The sequence below is a fragment of the Podarcis muralis genome, chromosome 4 (genome assembly GCF_964188315.1).
Source record: "Podarcis muralis chromosome 4, rPodMur119.hap1.1, whole genome shotgun sequence".
NCBI lineage: Eukaryota > Metazoa > Chordata > Lepidosauria > Squamata > Lacertidae > Podarcis > Podarcis muralis.
The window spans coordinates 95,049,706-95,077,115 of record NC_135658.1 but is presented as its reverse complement, the minus strand read 5'-3'; the positions used below and the strand labels follow the sequence as shown (position 1 = coordinate 95,077,115).

Sequence of the window (27,410 nt, the reverse complement as noted above, 5' to 3'; positions counted from 1 at the left end):
TCAAGGCAACCTGGCCCCAAGCTGTTCAGGGACTGGCAAATTAAGAGATGATTCCCGAACTTAGCCTGGTAATATATTGACAGCTGGTGAGATAATAATAATAATAATAATAATAATAATAATAATAATAATAATAATAATAATAATAATAATTTAATACTAATAATTTATTATTTGTACCTTGCCTTTCTGGCTGGGTTTCTCCAGCCACTCTGGGCGACTCCCAACAGAATATTAAAAACGCAATAAAACATCAACCATTAAAATCTTCCCTATACAGGGCTGCCTTCAGATGCCTTCCAATAGTCAGATAGTTGTTTATTTCTTTGACATCTGATGGGAGGGCATTCCACAGGGTAGGTGCCACTACCGAGAAGGCCCTCTGCCTGGTTCCCTGTAACCTCACTTCTCGCAGTGAGGGAACCGCCAGAAGACCTTTGGAGCTGGACCTCAGTGTCCAGGCTGAACGATGGGGGTGGAGACGCTCCTTCAGGTATACTGAGAGCTTTTAAGCACCTGTGTTATGTGCTAGGGGTGGTCTCACCCCACCAAAGGTCTAGCCACAGCAATGGCTTATGCTTCCTTGCTCAAGAGCCCTGCAGGGAGTGGGAAAGTCATGAGCACCTAAATATCGCTTGCATTGAGAAAGGAAGCATAAGCCACACAGAGAACATTATCAATTGGTTCTTCATTGGCATCCATCTATCTCGGGAGACAACGGAAGACTGTGCCTTCAGAGGTGAAGTCAAACTATTGGAGAGTTAACAACGGGCTCCTAGTGTTTGAAGAAAAATGACACAGCAGTCACTTCATGTGTGCATGATGCGAAGCCATAGTTTGTCTGCTTCCCAACCTTCCCTAAACCCCCTGGCATGGGTGAGGGCAATAGACTGGAAGTTTCTGGTTCCTTTTAAAACTAATTGTAGTTTGTTATTTTGTCTGAAGCAGGAACTACAGTAAGATTTAGCAATGGTTTATCCAAACAAGCCCAGATCATAAACCATAGTTTTTAAGTTCACTCGTTCAAACAAACCACAGTTGGAGCTAACCACAGTTTGTCCCAGTTCAGATATAAGGACAAAGCAGAATAAACTGAAAATGGAAGTCACTGCTTCTGATCAGCTCCTTGTCACAGCAGTGGGGAGGCTAAATAGAAAGCATACCAGGACTTTTGCACCATCAATACTTTTGTAAAAGAGGGAATTTCAGCAAATGTAGCAGGTGAGAGGAGAGAATACAGGTCCAAAGGAAATTCGTGTAACCCTAAACCATAGTTAAGTGTTACATCAGAACCAACCATTGCACATTACTTAATATTAGGGTTGCCATATTTCAAAAATTCCTGACACCCACAGGAAAGTTGTTGAGCTTTTTTGGGCGATTTTAAGCTTTTGCCCTACATCTGGGTTGACATTTTGTCAATTTGGCAAAATTACCCCCGATGCCATTTTTACACCCGAAAACCAGGACATGTCAAGAGTTTGACAGGCAGGACATGTCAAGCCGACTTAATATCCTCACTCTGTCACTTTCCCTAACATTCTGAAGCAATCTTGATTCCAAATGCTGAATACAGAATCGGGAAATAAACAGGCTATTTCCATGCTTTCCCACCACAAATGGACAAAAAGCGGTGTGCAATAACGGCAGCTAAAAAAAAAGCACCACAATATAAAATAAGCAGCAAGAAAGAACCAAAAGCCATAATATTGTCAGAAAACCACCCCCAGTTGTGCAAAATAGCAACATACATATTTGCAAAAGAAGAGTTTGGATTTGATATCCCGCTTTATCACTACCTGAAGGAGTCTCAAAGTGGCTAACATTCTCCTTTCCCTTCCTCCCCCACAACAAACACTCTGTGAGGTGAGTGGGGCTGAGAGACTTCAGAGAAGTGTGACTGGCCCAAGGTCACCCAGCAGCTGCATGTGGAGGAGCGGAGACGCGAACCCGGTTCCCCAGATTACGAGACTACCGCTCTTAACCACTGCACCACACTGGCTCTCAAGGAAAACAAATGTAGATGAAGCTAGGACTAGGAGCCAAGAATCAACTTTGACGAGCCACTTGAAAATTTGTGAAATAGTTATTTTTAAAACGCTATTCACTCATTTGCTATTTGAGTACCACGTGTTGCAATTGCTTATCACATGCAGCAGATAGTCGCTCTCTGAAAATAAAAAGTTGCCCCTAAGTGAAAGGATAACAAATGGATATATGCTTTCTAGAAAGATGTCTAAAGCAGAACTAAGTTAATGGCTGCGGCTGCCAACCTTGAGACCTTTTTTGTTTAAGAGCCAAAGGGCAAAAAAGCATTCCTTAACAGCCACTCAAAATAATAGCCAATTCTGAGCTATGACAGCCACCAAAACCAAAATACCACTGCAGTTCAAAAGGGCAAACAGATTAGAAAGGGAGCTGGGTAGCTTTTGTTGTCACCTTGCTCTTTCTATAAAGCGGGTCAACATGGTCTGAGGACCCCAGTATATCCACATTCAATACTGATTTTTAATTGCATTTTTTGTCGCGATGCCATCAAACACAAGATACAAGAAGGAAAAGAAGTGATAAAAGCACAATTGAAAATCATACAGTTTCGAGCACATTGCATCACAATTGCTGCAACAGGCAGAAAAATTACTAAGCCATCCCCAAAGACCATCAGGAATTTCAAAATGATCCATGGGAAAAGAAATTTAAGGAACAGCTGCTCTGAGGATGATCGTTGATCGTCACATTGGATAAAACAACTCTTGTCTTTCCAGCATATAAGCATCAATACTGTTACTGATTTTGAGAAAGGAGACAAAGCCGTTGCATATCAACAAAATACTCAGAGGCACGTGTTTTTATAAAACACAGGAGCAAAACGGTGATTTCATTGCATCAGCCCACAACAGTTAAGGAGAGAAACCTATTTTCTTTCTTTTTTTAAGTGCATTATTCAAACCAACTCGGTAGGTTAAAGACCAATATGGATTCACTACTCTCTTAATTAACAGGGAATTAATGAACACATCTGAGATGGAGGTGACTGCAAGACTAGCTTCCTCAGCCCCACACCTGGTGCCCTTTTTGATGTCAGATGTGAAGAAGGAGGAATTGTGGCTGCCAAGGATCAACCAAAGGATCAACCAAAGTGATCTTTTTCAAGGTAGGCTTGCTGTCAGTGCCGATCAGCTGATAGGCAGAAACAGGAAGCCTGCAATGATCAATGGCACTGTAGTTTCTCTTAGGGAACTTCATAGCACAGTTAATTCCAATGGGCTTCCTGCAACTACCAGATAGCTGACCCCTGTGCTTCACTCTCTCGTAGTTACCATTATGGGTTTTTTTATCCTGTTTTTATTGATCAGGACAGCCTGTTGACTTTTCACAGCTGTCGAAAAGATCAGCAAACACATGCTTTTTAAACGACACAGCCGACACATGCATTGCATTCATCAATCTTTGCAAAAGCAGATGTAACCAATATCTGCACTGCTAAAGACTTTTTATTATTCTGCACCTAGATATCATTCTGGAAAATAAATGGAAATGTACAAAACAACAGCACACCGCTGATCGGCATTTACAAGAAGCCCACTGGGATCATCCATGCTATGATGTTCCTGATGGGGAACTTTGTAATGCAGTTAATGCCTGCCCAAAACCCAGCTGTTCATTACCGGGAAATGATATATAATGAAACAAAAGGGATGTTTAAAATAACGGTTGTAAAAAACAACAACCCAGAAGCTTTTCTTTTGGGAATTACAGGGACAGAACTACCTAAAATGTATAGAAACTTATTCATGTATGTGACCAGTGCGTTTTTTCTTTAAAAAAAATGTTTAGGGGTACTCTCATTTTCCTATTCGTATTGAAATACTGCCCCTCAATGATGCCAAACTTAGATTCACAAAATGTTTAGGGGTATGCATACCCCTGCGTCCCCCAGAAAAAAGCACTGTATGCGACTACATCGGCAAGAATGTTACTTGCCCCAAAATGGAAAGAAGCAGAAGTCCCAGCAAAGGAAGAATGGATACAAGAACTAATGGAATATGCAGAAATGACGAAACTTATCGGAAGAATAAGAAATCAAGATAACAAACTTTTTTTTATAAAAGAATGGAAATGGTTTACTGAATATTTACAGATAAATTGTAAACAGATAAGAACATTGGCAGGATTATTGTAATAACCTTCAGTTTCATAAGAGTATATATTTAAAGAAGATGAATAAATGAGCAAATTAAATTAATTTGGATATGCGGAATATATTACAAATAAATTTAAGGAACCACAGAAAGCGGGGGAAGGAAGTCAAATTTAGAAATGTCAAAATGATTGTAAAATTAGTGAAATGTGTAAAATTAGTGAAATGTATAAACTTGAAAAGTTTTAATAATTTTTTTAAAAAAGAAAATAGAAAGAAAAAAGAAAAACTCAGCTCTTCGGCACTTGGAGCAACCACCTGCAAACCACACTTATGGCAGGCCTTGCTGTTTGTATATCTCTTTGGACCACTAGCTTGAGTTGAAGATGGCAATGCAAAGGACCTTCGTCTCTAGGGATCGGGGGGGGGGGGGGTCATCTAGAGCAAAATATAGATTAGAAGGCTCAGTTTGGTCAGTATCGATTACAGTATACACTTCCAGAGTTAACGCTAAATAGAGAGCCAATGTGGTGTAGTGCTTAAGAGCGGTAGACTCGTAATCTCGTGAACCAGGTTCGCGTCTCCGCTCCTCCACATGCAGCTGCTGGGTGACCTTGGGCTAGTCACACTTCTCTGAAGTCTCTCAGCCTCACTCACCTCACAGAGTGTTTGTTGTGGGGGAGGGAGGGAAAGGAGATTGTTAGCCGCTTTGAGACTCCTTCGGCAGTGATAATGTGGGATATCAAATCCAAAATCTTCTTCTTCTCTTCTAAATACATTACGTCTGTTAATGAGCCACCATAGCTGCTAGAGGGCTGTGAAAATTTGTGTCTTGGGCTTTTTAGACTCGTCTACCCATGTACTGGGGACGTGGGTGGCGCTGTGGGTTAAACCACAGAGCCTAGGACTTGCCAATCAGAAGGTTGGCGGTTCAAATCCCCGCAATGGGGTGAGCTCCCGTTGCTCGGTCCCTGTTCCTGCCAACCTAGCAGTTCAAAAGCACAAAGTGCAAGTAGATAAATAGATACTGCTCCGGCAGGAAAGTAAACGGTGTTTTCATGCGCTGCTCTGGTTCGCCAGAAGCAGCTTAGTCATGCTGGCCACATGACCCGGAAGATGTACACCGGCTCCCTCGGCCAATAAAGTGAAATGAGCGTCGCAACCCCAGAGTCGACCATGACTGGACCTAATGGTCAGGGGTCCCTTTACTTTTACCCATGAACTATCTGAAACCAAAGGGGCACACTGGTTGCCAAATGTGAAATGTATTGGCATTATTTTCAGCTCTCCTGCCCCACTACTGGGCGCAATGAGAGACTTGCCCTGATTCCAAACTCCATTCAACTCGGTCCTGTGACCTAGCAATCCAGTGGAAGTTACACTGGCAAAAGGGGGGCGTAAGTCTTTTTTATTGTTTTTTATTTTTATTTTTTATTGTTTTATTTTCTTTGTTAGGTTTGGGCTGGCTCAGCCGGCAGCAGCCCTGTTCCTGGAGTTTGGAAAGGAAATAGGTAAGTTACACCGGCATAATCTACCCTGGCGCAACTTACACCAGCTTCTTACAGCTTGAATTGTTCTGCACAGTAGCAGAAGTCGGGGGGGGGGGGGAATCGCAAGCCTCTCCTCTGCTACACCTGCGCTCACGAACATTTATTCACCAAAACTCAAATGATAAACCCCACGTTTCCATGCAAGACTGGAGGGGGGAAAACAACAACCTGCACCTGTCAAAATTCTTATTTGCCAAACTCTTCAAAGAAGAGGATCTCTCATTCTCTTCACATCTGATCAGCCTAAACCCTCAGATGAAAGAAACTGAGCTTCTTTCAGGCGCTCCTTCCTCACCCTTAGGGCTCAAGTTTAAGGAAAGCTTCTGTTTCACAGGTATGGCTTCCCTCTGAGTGCATCCATTTACCCGGAGGACAAGGTGAAGACATTGATATTTTGCCTTTCAAGCTGAGAAAAGGAGTTGACGGAAGGGACCTCTGGGTCAATCGGTATAAAAACCTGCAATGTAGCACGACTCCTTCGCCTTAATGCATGTCCCGTGCAATAACAGAAGCTTTAAAATATGCCGACACCAGGAAGATTGAGGTCTTTGTTTGCCTCAGAAGCAATATAACTTTATGTGTTGTGACTAGAACAGCCACTGGATAACAATGATGCACAAGATGCTTCTTACTATGAGAGCTATACAAGTGACTCTGGAATAAGATTATTATATGGATGACCACATTGTTTGCAAGCAGCGGGTCCCAGGTTAAATCTCTGACATTTGTAATTTGGAGGGCAGGAGGAGAGAGAGTTAAGGGTCAGGGAGGAGGTGATAGAAAATGACATGCCCTAATAACATAATGACAAGCATCTATATGAGATCCAAAATCAGGAGTGAGAAGAAATGGGAAGATCCCCAAAAGCACATTGGAGAAGATATTGCTCATCACATTTGCTCATCCATGCAACAAATAACAGGATGTGATAACATATTTATTCCCCTTGGCCATGGCAAAGACAGCATGATATGGACCCCACCTCTCCTCTAACACTCTAACCACTAGATTATTTTGGCTCTATTAATGCAGCGGACTTTTTAAAGAAGAAAATGTTAGCAGCAATCAAGGCCTTAAATCAAAGATGGATATGTATACACCAGTGGGTCAAAAATGGGGAACACTTAAAACAAACAAAACACAGAGGGTGTCAAGCCAAGCGCTTCTGGGAGCTCAAGCAGAGAATGAAGGCAATAGTTATCTTTAGTTTGTTGGCCCCTGGTACTTACATGTATACTGACTTTAATGCAGGGTCATGGACCCTGTGGCCCTCTGTATGTTGTTGGGCTGCAACTCCCATAAAGCCCAGCTAGCATGGCAAAGGTCAGGGATGGTGGCTATTGTTGGCATCCATCTGTCTCAAGAGACAATGGAGTGTGCCTCCAGGGGTGAAGTCAAACCACTGCGTTAGCAACGTCAAAGTGACCACCCTGGGATGCAGGCACAGGCAACGTGTCTGAAGGTCCTGGGTTGCCCAGGCAGCAAGATCCCCCTCTTGACCTCACTGATGTGGTCCAAAAGAAAGCAGAACAATATGTTTGGCACCATCTTGGCTGCAGGAGTTGCTGGAAGGAGGCAGACAAGGCACCATCCAACTCCACTGCAGATATGTGCAAGGTTTACTCCTTAGCATTTTCTTCTTCTGAAGTTACCCTGCAAGGCAGTGGAGATTTAGGACCAGAGCTTTCCTTCTCCTAGATGGGCTGCCTTCCCAGGTGGACGACCCCCATCTGCCCCTCAGTTCCCTCTCTAGCACATGCAGAAATCGCCTTTTTCATGGTTGGACCCACTATCTAATGGATCATGCAGGTTCCCCATGCTTACTCTAAAGCAGGGGATGAAGCCCAATCGCCTTCTCAATCTGGCCCACGGGTGGGCCGGGAATCAGCGTGTTTTTACATGAGTAGAGTGTGTGCTTTTATTTAAAATGCATCTCTGGGTTATTTGTGGGGCATAGGAATTCGTTCGGGACGCGGGTGGCGCTGTGGGTTAAACCACAGAGCCTAGGACTTGCCGATCGGAAGGTCAGCGGTTCGAATCCCCACGACAGAAGTGAGTTCCCGTTGCTCGGTCACAGCTCCTGCCCACCTAGCAGTTCGAAAGCACGTCAAAGTGCAAGTAGATCAATAGATACCGCTCTGGCGGGAAGGTAAACGGCATGGGAAGGTAAACGGCATTTCCGTGCGCTGCTCTGGTTCGCCAGAAGCAGCTTAGTCATGCTGGCCACATGACCCGGAAGCTGTACGCCGGCTCCCTCGGCCAGTAAAGCGAGATGAGCCCCGCAACCCCAGAGTCGGTCACGACTGGACCTAATGGTCAGGGGTCCCTTTACCTTACTAGGAATTCATTCACCCCCCAAAAAAATGTATTCTGGCCCACCACATGGTCTGAGACATGGTGGACCAGCCCACGGCTGAAAAAGGTTGCTGACCCCTGCTCTAAAGGCTCTGTTTAGGTATCATGGTCAATCGCCATTGATATATCTGCCTTCCCCGAATACTTGTGATAGCTGCTTAAAGTCATCTCATGCAATGATCATCACCATGTCTCGCGACAGTGAATTCCATTTCGAAATGGTACTGTGTCAGGAGAACAAGATCACTGAGCAGGCAAATCAGCTCTCAGATTATGAGGGAAAGGACTGCCTTTAATGTCTGCATGCAGAAAGCCCCATGTTTACTCTCCAGGTAGGGTTTGAAGAGAACCCTATCAGAAATCCTAAAGAACTACTTGCCAGTCACCAAAGACACTATTGAGTTAGATAGACCAGTGGTCTGACTCAGTAAAATGCAGTTTCCTATGTTATTAATGTTATTTATATGGAAGGACCAGAGCTCAGTGGTAGAGCACCAGCTTTGTCTGCTGAAAAATCACAATTTCTCGTTGAAACAGTTAAAAATTTAAAATGAAATTTAAAATGAAATTTAAAATGAAGTTAAAAATTTATCTATGATGTATAAATTATTATTAGAATGGCATTTGAAGGATGAAGAGGTTAAATCAGTTATGATCCAATGGGCCAAAGACTTTGGATATAACATTCAATTTGATGATTGGATAAAATTGTGGAAGGAAGGGATGAGATTTACGGCATGTACCACAATTAAAGAAAATGCTATGAAAATGATATATGTAAGGAGAGAGAAGGGACATTTTATCATATGTGGTGGGAATGTAAAAAAAATGAAGTGCTTCTGGGAAATGATATATAATGAGATAAAGAAAATACTGAAATACACATTTGTTAGAAATCCAGAAGCATTTCTATTCGGAATATTAGGTGGTGAAATAAAAAGGAACGATCAGAAAGTATTTCTGTATGCAGTAACTGCAGCCAGAACTCTTTTGGCCCAGAAATGGAAACAAGAAGAAATGCCTACGATTGAAGAATGGAGATCGAAATTAATGGATTACGCGGAACTGGACAGATTGACAGGGAGGATTCGCAACCGACGAGACCAAAGATTCACTGAGGAGTGGAGTAAATTTACAGAATATATTAAAAATATTTGTGATAATGATATAACGTTTGTAAGTTTTCAAGAAGCTCTGTAAGGTTTGGTAGAAATATTGTTTAAACAACATGGTAAGATAAGATATATATAGAGCAATATAAATTAAGAAATGTGAAGATTTGTTATAATTAGGGAAAATTATCAGACATGTTTGATGGAAGTCTAAAAGAAAAAAAGATGTGTGATGAGTTTTTGATTTTTAATGGTGTTATAAATTTGTTTTGATTGGAAAATTAATAAAAATCATATAAAAAAAGAAAAGAAAAAGAAAAATCACAATTTCAGTCCCCGGCATGCCCAATCAAAGAATCTTAGGTTGCAGGGCTGGAAGATGCTCCCAGCCAGAATGTGCAATACTGGGCTGTCATCCAGTGCTTTATAGATCCTGCCTTATCCTTGCATATTCTTCATATGCAGGGCCAAGCCATCACAGTGGTGTACCCTACTAATACTAGCCCTGATTACAGAAACCAGCTAGGAATCTAGGAAGATTTCATGCTTATGTCAGCATAGGAACTGTAGGGAAAAGATGGCTTCATTTGCAGATATTCTGGGCCAACCAACAGGAATTCAACCAGAACTGAGCCTAAAGAGTTTGGGATTTCAACTTTAGGATGGAAGTGTAAGTGTGCATGTGCCATAATTTCATAGGCTTTTATTTTTTAAAAAATAGATTAAAACATTAGATATCTCTGGAGTCTTTTGCTAAAGGTAAGTTGGGGAAAAACCAAGGGGGACAATCAGATTGAGACTGAATCCTGACAAGACAGAAGTACTGTTTTTGGGAGACAGGGGGCAGGTGGGTGTGGAGGAGTCCCTGGTCTTGCATGGGGTACCTGTGCTCTTGAAAGACCAGGTGCGCAGCCTGGGAGTCATTTTGGACTCACAGCTGTCCATGGAGGCGCAGGTCAATTCAGTGTCCAGGGCAGCTGTCTACCAGCTCCATCTGGTATGCTGGCTGAGACCCTACCTGCCCACAGACTGTCTCACCAGAGTGGTGCATGCTCTAGTTATCTCCCACTTGGACTACTGCAATGCACACTATGTGGGGCTACCTTTGAAGGTGACCCAGAAACTGGAACTAATTCAGAATGTGGCAGCTAGACTGGTGACTGGGAGTGGCCGCCGAGACCATATAACCATATAGTAGGACCATATAGTGGGTCCTGAAACACCTACATTGGCTCCCAATACATTTCTGAACACAATTCAAAATGTTGGAGCTGACCTTTAAAGCCCTTAACAGCCTCAGCCCAGTATTGGTCCAGCGCCAAGGGCCTTCTGGTGGTTCCTTCCCTGTGAGAAGTGAGGTTACAAGAAACCAGGCAGAGGGCCTTCTCAGTAGTGGTGCCCGCCCTGTAGAACGCCCTCACATCAGATGTCAACGAAATAAACAACTACCTGACTTTTAGAAGACATCTGAAGGCAGCCCTGTTTAGGGAAGTTTTTAATGTTTGATGCTTTATCGTGTTTTTAATATTCTGTTGGGAGCTGCTCAGAGTGGTTGGGGAAACCCATTATTTTTATATTATTATTATTATTATTATTATTATTATTATTATTATTATTATTATTATTATTAAAACTAAAATCAAGCACTTTCAAGTCCCATTGATTTCAACTGCAGAGTTGAAGCCCTTGCTTCAATTTCTCTCATGGATGTCAAATGAGCAACAGAGCTGGCTTTGGGTGGACTATGCCTTAAAACCAATAGCATCCATTATTTTTCCTTGTCTCTTTCAGTCAACCACTGCCACCCCTGACCCCCCTCAAGATAAACAAAACAGGTACCTGAATATAAAATAATTTTAATATCTAGGGATTTCTAGGAGAGCTTTCTGATTCCAACAACACTTGTGCTTCAGTATTTAGGTAACCTTTCACTATTTCCCCGTGAAGCCACTACAAAAGCTTAGCAACCATTCAATATAATAATAGCCATCCTAGCGCTGAGACAATTAACATACCAGCCAGTTTGCTACTCTTGAAGCGTTTAGAATGGAAAGAGGAAAAACAACACAACCAAAAAAAACCCCTTACATCAGGACATAGCAGCATGTTTTTCTTTTGGTATTGCAACAAAGTGTTTAAACAGCTAATTTTTTTACCTTTCAACTAATAACAGCACTGGGGGGGGGGTGTTTGGGAGAGGTCATTGTAAAGTATTCTATACAATTTATGTTGTATTTGTGGTGTTCCATCGTGTTATTTTTATCTTTTGTTTGTAAACCACTTTGGGATTTATTTTAATAAAAAGCGGCATAGAAATAGAATCTATCAATCAATCAATCAATCAATCAATCTCTCAAGTAGGACACCCTACATGGACTCCATGGATTATAGACCCACCCTACCCAGAGTTTTTTTTTTGGGGGGGGGTCCCTCAGACAGGGCATTGGATAAGGCCCTTTTCACTTCTCAGGGATGGAACTTTACCTGCCCCCCCCTTGCAGTGATGTCAACTGCTTAAGCTCCTCCTACTCACAGGCTGAGCTGTTGGGGAAGGACCAACTGATGCCTCCCCTTGGCCAACCTTCTCCATGATGCCACTGCTACCTCTCATCCCTCACCTGTCCAGTGGCTATTTCACCAGCCCACTTGCTGTTTCTCCTGCTCCTTGGTGAGCGCAGGCAAGCAAGTGGTTTGGGTGGCAAGGAGCAGCGGCAAAACCAAGGAGAACTGGCTGGCAGGCCACAGACAAGTATGTGGTGCTATCAGGGATGAGTTAATGGCTACATGGCTTGTCAGATTACACTTCATTCTGTTCACTGCACAACTAGCAAAGCAACTTAAAAATGCAGTGGTGCCCCGCAAGACGAATGCCTCGCAAGACGGAAAACCCGCTAGACGAAAGGGTTTTCCGTTTTTGAGTTGCTTCGCAAGACGATTTTCCCTATGGGCTTGCTTCGCAAGACGAAACGTCTTGCTAGTCTTGCGATTCCCCCCCCCCCGCTTCCCCCCCTTTTTCTAAGCCGCTAAACCGCTAATAGCGCTAATCCGCTAATAGGGTTGCTTCGCAAGACGAAAAAACCGCTAGACGAAGAGAATCGCGGAACGGATTCTTTTCGTCTTGCGAGGCACCACTGTGGTTTAGAAAGAGGAGCGGGAATATGGAAGTTCTGGATCGCACAATTCTTTCCCGCTATCAACTCCAGGCACACCTTTAGAGCAGCAGCATAGCCGAGCAGGTGCAACACTGAGAAGACCCAGAACTGAGAAGATCTATTTTGGGGTGCCAAATTTTGGTCTCACGTATGGGGCCACATTACGAAAGATTACCAAAGTCCATCCCTAACAGAGTGTCCAGATAGGTCTGAGAAATGAGGGTTCAAATCTACCTAGCCCTTGTTCCCAAAGAGTAAGTGCTTGCAGGACACCATTCAAAGCACTTACAGGGGCAAGTGGTGTCTTCCCAAAGTGGTCCAACATAGAGAGCAGATGGGGGATGGGGAGATGAGGTGCCCCAATGCATGCTGGGCATATCTTTGGCACCTGGAGGCAGGTGATGAACAGGGAGATATTACATGCCCTGGTATAAATAAGTCACTCTTTGACAAATCAGGGTGGGTTGGTTTTTTTTTTGGGGGGGGGGAGTTGCAGAGGAAGAGAAAGGCACCTGCGAAGGAGGTCTGTTTCAGCTGCTGATATCCAACCCCTTGCTGATTCCTCCCAGCCTACCTGCATATTCAGCAAAGAGGAAGAGGTAAGCACAAAGCTACCTGGCAAGGATCATATCCGGGACTGTCTTAGAGGTACCGGCACATATTACGGTAGCTTTTGAGGAACTAGTTTATACGCTTTATTGCATAAGCTGAGAAAGCAATATTTCAAAAAAGCACTACATTCCAGATGTTGCTTGGGAAAGTGGGGATTTCTATTTGTTCTTCCCCTTCATCAGGGTAGGAACCAGGGGATCCTTGAAATCTGTTATGGGTGAGTTCCCAAGGTGTCTGCCTTCCGAGCCAAGGGAAGACTTAAAGGGAAGAAGCTTTAATATTGTCAAAAGCTCTCCAAGACCAAAAAGCAGTGAAAACATTTGGTGGCCACAAACAGTTTGGTCTCCTATAGAGCAATCAGCAAACCCTTCAGCACTTAAAATAAAACACACAGCAATTATCCTGGGTAGCAAGTAAAGTTCAGAAACAAAGTATTAGCAAAAAAAGAGACGGGGGAAATGATTCACAACTGTTGAGATGTTTCCATCTGTACTTGGGGGAAATATGTTCACACCTGTACATCAAACCCCCTTTTCTTATTATCATCAGCCGAAATACAAACTTTATATAATTTCAAGATGGAGACAAAAACACACACAAAAATAAAAAACAGTGGGAGGGAAATGGTATAGTTTCAGAATTCATTAAAAAACTATGTGAAAATATTTGTACTGTATTCCCTTTCCCACGGATCTTAGAAAATGGATCAGAAGGCAAGCAGGTCTCCAGCCTCCTCGTACATTTCTTTGCAGCTGGACCTTTCCCGAGGCGTGTTTCCTCGGAAGTAAGTCTCGCTGGATCCAACGGGGCTTACTCCCAAGTAAGGGGCGCAGAGAAGGTCCAGGGGCGCGCAAAGAGCCTCCACCGTGGCCATCGGGAAGCGCAAGGAGCTGTTCCTACAAAAAAAGAACCCTCTCCTTCTCCTTCTCCTCCCTCTCGCCCTCCCCACCATCCCGGATCTCCGAGGAGACCCATCTGCTTCCAAGGAAGGCGGCGGATAGAGAAGAAGAAGAGGGACTTGCGCACCGTCCAGCGCCAGCATGGAAGGGAAATCCTTGCAGTTGGAGACGCCGGTGGAGTCGGTCACGCAGGTCTTCCACAGGTTGGCCCAGAAGGTGGCCGTGGTGATGACAGTGCCGTCGATGGTGGACACTTTCCAGTAGTCCGTGGGCAGCGTGGACGACACCAGCACCCAGCCCGAGATGACCAGCAGGAAAGCGAGGATCTCGGCCGACGAGTTGGCCATGGCGGGGAAGGAGGAGAAGATGGAGCGCTGCGCTCTCGGAGCGGGAGGCGAGAGCGCACGGCCCTTCCTCGCAGCCTCGACGGAGCGCACGGAGCGACTGAGCGCCCCGGCCGAGCTCCCCACCCGGGCGGCAGCATCCTCCCGGCGGCGAGGGAGGAGCCGGCCGCTCCACGCCCCACCCCGGGCGGCGAGCCCTCGCGGCCGGCCTGGCCAGGGCGACGGGGCCCCGGGAGGAAGGCTGAGGCGGGAGGGGAGGGCGACCCTCCTCCTGCTGCCCTCGCTGGGGAGAGGTCTGTAATTCCAGGTAGGGTTGGCCGTCTGTCTATTAGGATGATGGTTATTACACATCCTCCAACTTTTCTCTGATGAAAATAGGAACGTCTTGTTCCACAATAATAATTTTACTCTTTATACCTTGCCCATCTGAGTGGGTTGCGCCAGCCCCGTCTAGGGTCCGATAACTCCAGACCCTCTCTGTTTAAAATATAGCATCTTATTCCATCATAATAATTTTGCTATTTATACCTCACTCATCTGACTGGGCTGCTCCAGCCCCTCTGGGTGCCGTCCAACATATAAAACACAATGAACCATTAAACATTAAAAAATACACCTTTCCTATACAGTGGTGCCTTCAGTTGTCTTCTGAAGGTTGTGTAGTTACTTATCTCTTTGGCTTGGGGGGTCAGATAACGCCATACCCTCCAACATTTCTCCAATGAAAATAGGGACATCCTAAAGAAAAGCGGAACATTCTGGGATCAAATTAGAAACTGGGATGGATTCTGTAAATCCTGACTGATCCCTGACACCAGGATCTATTATTACTGTAATCTTCATTAATAATAATAATTCAAATTATAGGCCACCCTTTATCCAAAGATCCTAGGGTATTGTAAAACATTAGGAACGTAATTACGCAGCATAATAATAGAAACATGATACACACACATTTAAGAGGCCATAGATTATTTAATGACCAAAGGCCTGGGTAAAAAGGAATATTTTCACCTGGTGCCTAAATATATGTAATGATGGCACCAGGTGAGCCCCTAAAAGTAAGCAAACAATATTACACCCCCCCCCGCCCCCCACCTAAAAAGACACACCACCAGCCTGCCTGAAACCATTCTGAGCTGGCCTAAGCCCAGCAAAGGGAAAGCAAACCTTTGAAATAGTGTTTGAAGAACACCGCCCATTTTTGCTGACTTGAATTACACCAGGCTGTCAGGTCATGTGACCAAGCCGAATGGGTTTAGGACCCAGGGTGTATTTAAGCTTAAGATCTACTGGGTTTGGCATCTGGGAAGATATGTTGGTAGATCCCTGGATGAGCCAAGGATGAGCGAGCTGAACCAGGATCCAGCCCAGAGGATCCTGCTCTGTAGGATTGCTCCGTTAGTGACAAAGCATCAAAAACGAAACTCCAAACCGTCTCCAGATGCTTCCACTTCATGGTCACAGATCTGGAAATTGGGCCCTAAAAGTCCCATAGAACTTGTGACACTTACTAAATTCATCTAAGAAGAGTAACTTGTTCCACCGTGAAACTACTTGAACGGTGTTCTCAGCCATACTGAGTTGTGCATTGGGCTGTGGAACCAAGGGTTCTGCAGAAAATGTTTTGTTTGTGAAGGCTGTCGGACAATTTGATCACTGCAGGCCTTTTTTTTCCTTCCCAAAATAAAACCACACGCACCCATTTCTAGTTTCATAAATTAAATACGGATGACAGCCTTATTTGTTCCTCTGCCAGTATAAACAGATTAGGGTCGTCATGCCTGTTGTTCCAGATTGGTTTTTCTTTTTCATTTACACCCGCTTTCTGTTGGGCCACTTGAAACCCTCCCCTGCCCCTTGAATGACATGGTTTCAGTGGGTGCCTGGGTGCAGCCGGCCAAGGAAAAGACAGCTTGTGAATCTGGGCTCTGTATAACCTCTATGCATATGGCTGAGTTTGTCTGCAGGCCTGAATTGTTAGAGAACCTTTCCTGAATTCTTGCCAAGATGTTAAAGACAGGTGAAGCTTTGTCCCTGGGCATGGTGGAGGGGACACAGGCAAGCACATGGGTGATGAATTTGGACCGTGGGATAGATTGTGCATCCTCTCAAACTACCCTCCTCTTTCAAACCTCCCTCCCCTGCTGGTGAATATGGATACAGTGGTACCTCGGGTTAAGAACTTAATTCGTTCTGGAGGTCTGTTCTTAACCTGAAGCACCACTTTAGCTAATGGGGCCTCCTGCTGCCACTGCGCCACCTCTGCACGATTTTCATCCTAAGCAAAGTTCTTAACCTGAGGTACTATTTCTGGGTTAGCGGAGTCTGTAACCTGAAGCGTATGTAACCCGAGGTACCACTGTACTACATTAAGTACTTGGGTTCAAGCTAGCTGTTGGTGCTTTAAACAAATCTTTCCTACCATTACAGTGGTACCTCGGTTTTCGAACGTAATCCATGCCAGAAGTCCGTTCGAGTTCTGAAACGTTCGAAAACTGAGGCGCAAACGACCCCCTGCAAATTTAATAGAGAAAACTGAGAAAAATACAGTGGAAGCCATTTGACTTGTGAGGCATGTTCGAAAACGGAAGCATTAACTTCCGGGCTTACAGCATTCGAAAACCGAAACGTTCGTCAACAGAGACGTTCGAAAACCAAGGTACCACTGTACCTTAAAAATGTGTCTGGGAAGAAGCATTAACACAGAGGGTAGGGTTGTGAGGACCATGAATGGGAGGAAACTTTTGCAAAGGGTTTTTGCCCAATTTTGCCTCCTTCCCCTCTGCCCCCCCCCCCCAGTTCCCCATGACACCCCATTCTACTGGGTTTTGGAAGAACACAGGGAGTGGGAAAGAAGAGGCCGTCAACAGACTTCCTTCCATTCGAGGTTCTCAGGAGCCAAATCAAGCATTTTGGAAAGCATTTAAATACACTGAGAACTTGTGATACTCACACACACACACATGGGCATAACAAACAATATATACAAACTTCACATGCCTATTGTTGCTAATTTGGCTATTCCTATACAACTTGCATTTTAAGATGCAATAGGTCAAAACAATTAGCTGAAGAAACGGACTGGACCAGGACCAAAAACATTTTCTACAGTAACTTACATTTTTCTCTCTCCATTTAAACACAATGTTATGCATAAAGTAATACCATGAAGCACAGAACAGATGGCTTGACTGTGAATATATTAAAATACGTTTTCAAGCTGCTTAAGTATATTTAAGGATTTAACAGGCAATTTAAAAAGGCAGCAAATGTTTTCAGAGTGCCAGCCTTGCTTTGCTTACAGATATTCCTTGCAGTCAATCAATTACCTTACCGTGAAACTGTTAGTATGCTTTGTATACGGAAGAAACGGAAAGAGACAAGGAGAGAACATTATACTCTTTAATCCTGCAAATTATAGGGTTAGGGAGAAATGGAGTATACAAAAAGGCCTGGACTGGCCAAACCTGGCATAAATTTAGTTTTCACAGAAGGAGAGATGTGATGGAGAGCGAGTTACTTGTCTTTTCAACATGAAGTCACCGTGCATCCCAGCTCAACAAACTGGACCACACAAGCTCCCTTCTCTGAACAAAGCTGTTTTGTGATTTTGTTTCAGTCTAGCAAAATTAATCGAAAACATGGAATTCTTCCAAGAGTTTTGTGTTGTTTAACTGGATGGTGTGTGCAAAATACAGGAATGTGCCAAGATAGGACCCTCCAAAGCCTTTCTTTGACTTTTGAGCTCAGTTTCCACTTCCCAATCAGTCCCAAGCCCCAGTGCCAATGCAAGGAATACATAGACTACAGTCCTAAACACACCTACAGTGGATTAACTTAGCAGTGTTTCCCAACCTTGGGCCTCCAGCTGTTTTTGGACTACAACTCCCATCATCCCTAGCTAGCAAGACCAGTGGTCAGGGATGATGGGAACTGTAGTTCAAAAACAGCTGGAGGCCCAAGGTTGGGAAACACTGGATTAAGGGCCCATCCACACTCCTGCTGGTCCCATGCCCAGAAACCATGGGGCCGAGTGGTTTTCTGTTTGCTCCTGTAGCTTACCCTGGGGAAACCATTCAGAGGTAAAGATCAGGTTTCCCCAGGCGAAAGCAGCAGGACAAGCGGATATCTGAATGAGACCTAAGCTTTGTTGGGCACAATGGTTTTTTTTTTTTTAAAATCACTAATAAATATGTATAGGACCAAACTGTGAGTCAGATTTGACAGCTCCCTCTCCACAGACATGCTGGTTAGAGTGCTTCCCTTTTATATAACCCATTTTGTATCGTACAGAGGTCCCCGAGCTTTTCCTCCAGTGGACCACTTGAAAATAGCTGGGAGTCTTGGCAGACCACTTAGTAATTTTTCTGCCCATTGCAGCAATTTCAACGATATTTGCTAGATGCTGCATGATTTTTAATTGCCATTTTACAGACATGCCATAGACCATCTGAATGAAGTTCACAGGCCATTGGTGGTCCTCAGGCCACAGTCTGGGAACTCCTGATCTAGTGGACAACTATAGTTCCATATATCTACCAGACAGGAACTGGCCAACTTCTATGTAGCAGGTAGGACATGGGAAGCAAACATGACTGGACACGCTTAGGACACTCTAGGACACTCAAGCCTTTTTTGCCACAAAGGATTCCTGGAGGATTATGGTCCAGTAAGAGACATGGGGAAGGCCAACCCAACCAAAGAGCAGGAGGTACATCTAAGAAAGTGCAGGAAAAAAATGTATATTTACTCATAAAAATAGTCCAATATATCCAGTATTATTTCATGTTATAAAACCATCTCCCATACATCTCTTCTTCCTTCTGAGAGAACAACCTAGCCCCAGACACCAACCAGCAGCTGCCAGAACATTACTTCTTCCTTCCAGAAAGAAATTTGCTCCAACTGCCTGTGGCAGGTTTTTGCTACCTTGTGACTTCCAGATGTTTTGGACTCAAACCCCAATTATCCTTGACCATTGGCCATGCTGGCTGGGGATGATGGGAGTTGGGTGTACAAAATTACCTGTAAGGCATCAAGTTGAGGAAGGCTGGCCTGGGGGCTATAGAAGGGAGCAGGAAGGTTGTTCTGTCCATTGTCACCAGCCAAGTGATTAAGAGGTCTGGTATTTTCGCCCCTTCCTGTATTGTAAGCTGTTTTGTAGATCACTTCATGGAAAGGCAGAATGTAAAATCTCTAGGTTAAAGATGACAGTGGCAACAGTGATAGATTTCAGTTTTTAATAGATCCCCCAAATAAAACCCAAAGGAAAATACAGTGTTATCGTTGAGCTAGAAATCTTGTAATTTTTGTGGGAATAACTTCACCAAATCCTATCCATTAAATCCAGTTCTTTAAAACACATCTTCCCAAATTGTGGGAAGGAGCAGAGTAATCATAGTGGGGAATCAGCAGGAAGAAAAAGGTAGCGCTCAAAACCTCTGTAAATCCATAATAATAATAATAATAATAATAATAATAAGTAGGGTATAAATAATAAAATTATTATTATTATTATTATTATTATTATTATTATTATTATTATTATTATTATTTATTATTATTATTATTATTATTATTATTATTATTATTATTATTATTATTATACCCTGCCTTTCCCCTTCAAGGCGGCTTACATAAAAATGTCACAGAGCCAACCAGTCAGTATATCACACAGTTCAAAACTGGAGATAACTCTTTATTAGCGAAACACGATCTTCACAGACTGGACAGAATTTCAGGCCCAATGAGCACAGCAGCTCATTCCCTTTAGATCTTACTCCATGAAATTAGTTGCCGAGACTAAGAGCCCCCTCCTCCCCACAGCCATCTATGTCTCCTCCTCTCTCGGGACGCTGGTGGTGTTGTGGTCTAAACCACTGGGCCCCTTGGGCTTGCCGATCGGAAGGTCAGCATTTCGTATCCCTGTGACGGAGTGAGCTCCCCTTGCTCTGTCCCAGCTCCTGCCAACCTAGCAGTTTGAAAGCATGCCAGTGCAAGTAGATAAATAGGTACAGCTGTGGCGGGAAGGTAAATGGCGTTTCCGTGCGCTCTGGTTTCCGTCACGGTGTCCCGTTGTGCCAGAAGCAGTTTAGTCATGCTGGCCACATGACCTGGACAAACGCCAGCTCCCTCGGCCTGAAAGCGAGATGAGCCCCACAACCCCATAGTCGCTTTTGACTGGATTTAACCATCCAGGGGTCCCTTACCTTTACCTTACCTCCTCTCTAGGTCTTCTTGCACGCAATCAGATACTACACCTGTGTGCAGCCTATCTTTGCGCCTCCTGTTTCATGCCTCTCATGGTTCTGGGAGTCGAGGGGGAGCTCACTGCAGCAGTGGGGTGGGGGTGGGGAGACACCTGTGACTCTTCACTAGCCTGACTCATCTCTGCCTCTTGACTTCTCACCTCTCACTCGCCTGCTTCAGCCTCTGCCTCTGCTTCCTGACTTCTCTCTTTCACAGACTCTCCCAGCTCACTAAGACACCTCCTCTTCTCAGTCTTCTCCCTCTCTGACCACTCATCATTGCCCCACCAGCACTCCCCAGGCTCTGAGCCGACTTCCCTTGGGGGTTCCCTAGCTGGTTACTCCTCTGTACCCAACCAGTCTATGACAAAAAATAAGAACAGGTAAAGATACTGAAGAATTGTTAAAAGCAAACAAGGCTGCCCCCCCCCAATACACACATCATGGGTTTACTTGCATTCTCCGACCAAAGTTGATGAGCATTTTCAGTAAAGAACTAGTGGGACAGAGAAGAGTTAAGAAAACTCATATACACTACAGTGCTATTTTTCTAGGGGAAAAAACAGTGCTGGAACTCACCTTCAACACCTTCCTCATTTTCTTAGCAATGGCAAGATGGCGCCCACTTGAGAGGTGCCGGAACTGAGTTTCCACAAATTCTGGCTGAAAAAAATCCCTGTTCATATATATGTCTACTCAGAAGTAAGTTCCATTGAGTTCAATGGGGTGTACTTTCAGATAAGCACATTAGTCAGGCAGTAAGTCCCAACAGATCCAGGGAGACTTCCTTCTGCAAAAACTTGCGCAAGATCGCCCTGCTTAGATTTTACCTTCAAATAGGTTTTCATGTATCAGATTACCAAACTCATAATACTAAGAACATTAACAATTTAAGTACAGTTTGCCCATCGGCTTTGGTTTCAAGTCATTGTGCTATTCCGTGCAAAATATATTAATCATGTGTTACTAAAATCAGCAAATTATCTGGCTCATTGTTTGTTTTCAATGGACCATTGATGAGGAACTATTTCCTCCTGTCTGACTGAATGAAGCCATTTTCTCTCTGTCTCTTGACTGCACTCCCCCTGACTCTTTTGTGAAACACACTGTATAGAATGAAAATAAATAGAGTTTCTACGATCCTAAACATTGCAAGAGAAATCAGAACATGAAACACTATCCTTAATCATAATCAATAACAGGATAGATATGGATGAGTTCTAAAAGTCAAGTGTACATCACTTCCTGAACCAATAGCAGGAGCACATGGGATACAGGAGAGCAAACAGGAATGTTTACCCAGCCTTTATCAACACGCTGTTTGTGCTGTTAATCAACACGCATCATTGCTGCCAAGAGGACATCTGCATATATGAATCCGTGGACTTGGGCTCTCCGATTAATTTTCTAAGCACTCAGGAGGCAGCATGAATCACAGAATTGTAGCGTTGGAAGAGACCACTAAGATCAACTAGTCTAACCCCCTGCAATGCAGGAATCTACACGAGAAAAGACTAAAGTTTATTGTTAGGGCTTCGTGTGCGCCGTGTTTTAACTGCAAGGATCAGATGCAAAAAGGTGAGGCGTTGGCCAAACGGAAAACAACCAGGAACGCAGTAATTGAGATGGAGCATGGTGAATTAATTGGCGTGTCTGGTGAGGAACTGACAGACTCCATTGACAAGGGAGTGGCTGGAATGAGGAAAAAACCATCTGGGTGCTTTCAGGCAGCCCAACGGTATTTCACTTCAAAGAACCGGACCTGGGTCATTCATAATGAAAACCTGGACTTCAGAAATAACAGAATTGCAGCGGTAAGGGTGATTAGGAAGCACAATCACTGCGTTTACATCCGCGTGGTGTCCAGCCTTCTCCAGCAGGGCCTACTCATCCATGAAGCCAGGTGAGATGGTCATTTCAGGTGGCAGATCCAGCTTCTGAACACCACATCACTCACTACCACCCGGCCCCCTTCACCCTGCTATTATGCCCCTGCGGCCTTCAGCGTGTGGGGAGGCTGTGGAAGAGGAGGTGGCAGTAGCAGCGTTATCTGTTTGCCCTCAGGCGGCAAAACGTCCTGGGCGGGCCCTGCTCTCTAGGGTCCCATTCTCAAAAAAACCATTCTGCAACTTTGCAGCAGAAATTGTCTGTGCCAAGCACTGATTGCCTTGTGCCTGTGATGTCACCACTATGCCTGCCTTTACTTCTCTAAAATAGTTTTCGCCTGGATAAGAGGAGAAATGACAGCCGTCTCCCAATATCTAAAGGGCAGCCACATGGAAGATGTAGCGAGCATGTTTTCTCGAGGGTAGGACTCGAACCAATGGATTCAAGTTACAGGAAAGGAGATTTCTACTAAACACCAGGAAGAACTTTCTGAGGGTAAGAGCTGCTGGACAGGGGAATGGATTCTCTCAGGAGGTTGTGGACTCTCCTTCCTTGGAGATTTTTAAGCAGAGGTTGGATGGCCAACTGTCATGTATGACCTAGTTGAGATTCCTTCATTGTGGGGGGCGGGGGGGGGGGAAGGTTGGACTAGAGGACTCTCAGGGTCCAGCAACCATTCTGTGATTCTGTGTTCTGCTGGAGGAACATTCAGAGCACAAACTGAAATTATGTACTGCTTCTAAGAACCTGTGGTGGCTGTCAATAGAGGCAGGAAATGGAGCTGTGATCAATGAGGGGCTTTCCTCCTTTCCCTTTCCCCTGCTTCTACCTATGATTTATCCCTTGACTGTAGAAACAATTACAGTGGTGCCCCGCAAGACGAATGCCTCGCAAGATGAAAAACTCGTAGACGAAAGGGTTTTCCGTTTTTTCAGTCGTTCCGCAAGACGAATTTCCCTATGTGCTTGCTTCGCAAGATGAAACGTCTTGCGAGTTCTTGCGAGTTTGTTTCCTTTTTCTTAAAGCCGCTAAGCCGTTAATAGCCGCTAAGCCGCTAAGCCGTTAATAGCCGCTAAGACGCTAAGCCGTTAATAGCCGCTAAGCCGCTAATAGCCGTGTTTCGCAAGACAAAAAAACCGCAAGACGAAGAGACTCGCGGAACGGATTAATTTCGTCTTGTGAGGCACCACTGTATGGCACTTCAGAATATTAAGGGATTGTTACTTCCAAGTAACAGATTGCATAAGCCCAGGGCTGGCACCAGAGAAAAGAATGGGGTCTCCTTTTGTGTGCCTTCTTCCGTTCTTGCTTTACTTAGGCTCAGTTTTCTTGACCCCGTTAAGAAAGGACTGTGATAGATCATTGCTTGAAGCCTTGTTGTGTATTTCTTGGCTTCTGCCCTACCTGCCACTGATCATGTGAAACCAAGCATATTAAAGGAAAAGACGGACCAGATCCATTTCTTTAGGCTAATTTAACTCAAGTGAAAGCAGGATGGCCAAGATCAAAAAAAGGTCAGAGTGACAAAGGAAAGATTATTCTGGACTGGGAACAGTGTGAATAAGCAGCCAGGAAGTAAAAGGGAAAGAGGACAAGGAGAAAAACGATTTCAACCATGAGCCTTCAGCATGTGCCTTCCAAAAACAGCAAATTAACTGGCACTCCGATCCTAATTGCAAAATGCGGCTTGTGCCATCATAAACCAGAATGGCATTGGATGCAAGATAACTGGAAAAGGTTATTCTACCACCACATCACAACAGTTTTCTATAATCAGAGTTGGGTATATGCAACGTCCTAAAAAAAAAAAAGGACCTGTGTACGTTGCACTTTATATTCGCATAGTTGTGCCTGTTTCTGCTAGGGAATGACAAACTATCCAGAACACTGAACTTGCACACCCAGCTACTGTTGAAAAAAAAAAAAAATCCTTCTCAGTGCTCTTTCTAGCTTCTGAAATTTTACCATGTGTTGCCGATGCATTTTCAAGCTGGCTCTATCGCAGAAAGGACTAAAAACTTACTCATCTTTTTAAAAAGACAAAAAGCTAAGATACTATGGATGCCAAATTCTCTGCCAAACTGAATTTTTTGCACCAGTTACAGAATACACACAGCCCTGGCTACACCTGTACTGGTCCATCTACTGTTGGTTAATACCTAACACAGATGCCTGCCTCGCATTTTGTTCATAGTCTCACTGAAAGTAACAGAAAGTCAGCTCTGAATATCTTGAGTGCCACTGCTTTCAATAAGATACCGAGAGCTTCTGCAGAATTAGTGCCACTGATTTCCCAGGGACTAAGGTAACGGTAAAGGGAGCCCTGACTATTAGGTCCAGCCGTGACCGACTCTGGGGTTGCAGCGCTCATCTCGCTTTATTGGCCGAGGGAGCCGGCGTACAGGTCATGTGGCCAGCATGACTAAGCCACTTCTGGCGAACCAGAGCAGTGCACGGAAACGCCGTTTACCTTCCTGCTGGAGCACTACCTATTTATCTACTTGCACTTTGATGTGCTTTCGAACTGCTAGGTTGGCAGGAGCAGGGTCCAAGCAATGGGAGCTCACCCTGTCACGGGGATTCAAACTGCTGACCTTCTGATCGGCAAGCCCTAGGCTCTGTGGTTTAACCCACAGCGCCACCCGTGTCCCTTCCCAGGGACTAGGCATTCCTAATTCCCAGTAGACCTGTTAGCAGTTTTTGCAGTGCCCTTTGCAGTGTATCACAGGAGTGTGCTGGTCAACAGTTGCACAGTTCAAAGTTGGAGTTAACTCTTTATGAGCAAAGACACAATCTCCGCAGACTTGGCTGAGTGTCAGGCCTAAGGCACGGAGCAGCTCATCCCCAAATAGGTCCATGAAAAACCAGTCACCAAGGCTGAAAGTCCCCTCTTCTCCCCCCAGGCTTTTCCCAAGCAACCAGAGACTGTGCCTGTTTGCGGCCAATATCTCCTCTGCCCTTTTCATGCCTCTTCTGATTCTGGGATACAAGGGTGGAGGGGAGCTGGTCGCAGCAAGAGGAGGAGACACCTGTGACTCCTCACCAGTCTTGCCTGAGCCACAGATTCATTCATTGGAGTCTGTGCCCCATGATGCCCTTACAAATGTACAGCCACTTCCTTGCAAGCAGAATTGGTGGCTGTTACAGGTGCAGCAGCTGTCAGGGTGGCGTTGATCAGCTCAGGTTACTAGTGCTATGCCAGAAAGTGACACTTGGTCTGTACACCTGATTGCCTAGGGACTCATTCGCCACCACCGAGGCAGCAAGACTATATAAATAAATGTGATTCTTTAATAACGATCCCTCCTTAGTGCTTGCACTAACTGCCTAACTTGCAACAGGAGTGAAATTTACAATAGATACTCACGGCGATAAAATCTCTGGGGTTGTAATCCGAGAATGAAAAATAAAGGGCCGATAAGATCGGCCAAAGCTTGCTTTCAAAAGAAAAAAGGACTTGGGGACCTGTCGTTTGATTACAAACAGAAGCAGGAAGTTGTGTTTCAGCAGTGCTGTCTGATAGCCGTATGAGAAACGACCCAAAACATAGACGTTATTTAGAAAGTTGCTCATGTCGAGGGATAAAGCTACTTTGCAACCTTCCTTGTTTGCGTGCGGTTTTAAACAGTTTTCTTAGGTGTTCGAAACTAGGTGAATATAATTCCTTTAAGAGCACACTGCTATTATTTTCTTCTTTGCCAATTAAAAAAGGAACATGCTGTGATTCTGGGCAGAGTAAAACTGAGAGCTGGTATAATGTAGCGGCTTTAAAATGTGTCAACCAGAAGCCCCTTGTTCAAATCTTACCACAAGTTTGAGCACATTAGACATGGTGGCAATTGTTCTATTCATTTAGACATAGAAATGACAAGTAATGTAGAAAGAGGGAACTCCTGACCTTAACAGCAAAATGACTCAGGTGTTGTGCAGAATTTCTATCCTGCCTGAGACACACCTCCCCACAGTCTTTTTTCCCAAACAAAGGTAACTTCTGCTGTTGGAGTTTCTGGGCACTTCCAGACTGTCACTGTTTGCAAATGGGATCCGATCACATGCTGGCAAATTCAGGTTGTGCAATTTTAGATGATCGAGAGGTCTTGTACAGCCCTGGAAAGGCTGGACTTTCCGCAGTGACTGGAAAAGTACAGGATAACACTTGCCTTGATCCAATGTCACCAACCTCTCCCCTAACAATTAAAGAGTGAATGCCCATTAAATAGCCAACACTATTTCATCTTCATGCAAATAAATTTGGGATGAATGCTGAAATAAACAGGTTGTCTGGACATACCCTGGGTTGAAGAGATAACCTTTTAAGACATAAGTTGCAGGTGGGGAAAGGTACTGCACTCCTCTGTGGGGCTATTTTGGTCTTAAAAATCAGCCCCCTCCCCTTCTTTCTGTATGATTGGGGCAGGTACTAAACATGACTTCCATACACTGGTACCTAGGGTTAAGAACTTAATTAGTTCTGGAGGTCTGTTCTTAACCTGAAACTGTTCTTAACTTTAGGTACCACTTTAGCTAATGGGGCCTCCTGCTGCCACTGCACAATTTCTGTTCTCATCCTGAAGCAAAGTTCTTAATTCGAGGTACTATTTCTGGGTTAGCGGAGTCTGTAACCTGAAGCGTCTGTAACCTGAAGCGTCTGTAACCTGAGGTACCACATACAGAGCCCTGCCTCGCCCCCCCCTATGCAGTTAACAGAAGATTCAGAGGACATTTAGAATGATACAGCACAGATTGAAGCGTTAATTGATTGTGATTTGAACTACCGCAATGCGCTCTACGTGGGGCTACCTTTGAATGTGACCTGGAAACTACAACTAATCCAGAGTGCAGCAGCTAGACTGGTGACTGGGAGTGGCCGCCGGGACCATACAACACCAGTCCTGAAAGATCTACATTGACTCCCAGTACGTTTATGAGAAGAATTCAAAGTGTTGGTGCTGACCTTTGAAGCTTCGGCCCCAGTATACCTGAAGGAGCGTCTCCACCCCCATCATTCTGCCAGGACACTGAGGTCCAGCGTCGAGGGCCTGGACCTCAAAACCTCTTGACATGTTAGGACTTCACAGAAAATGGAAAGAACTGGTCTGCATGTGAA

The 27,410-nt window shown here is 44.5% G+C and overlaps 1 protein-coding gene across 3 annotated transcripts in view; it reads right to left on the bottom strand.

The window, feature by feature from the left end:
• Positions 1–27,410, bottom strand: part of CLDN10 (claudin 10) — a 70,775-nt gene that overhangs the window by 16,060 nt on the left and 27,305 nt on the right. Inside the window, exon 1 of one of the 3 annotated variants that reach the window (XM_028728317.2) lies at positions 13,949–14,303. The exons of 1 other annotated variant lie outside the window; for it this stretch is intronic. In XM_028728317.2, the coding sequence (XP_028584150.2) occupies positions 13,949–14,168 (220 nt within the window). In that variant the 5' untranslated portion in view covers positions 14,169–14,303. Of the gene's footprint in view, positions 1–13,948; positions 14,304–27,410 lie in introns of those variants that run through there. One more of the 3 variants, XM_028728315.2, reaches the window with a different exon arrangement.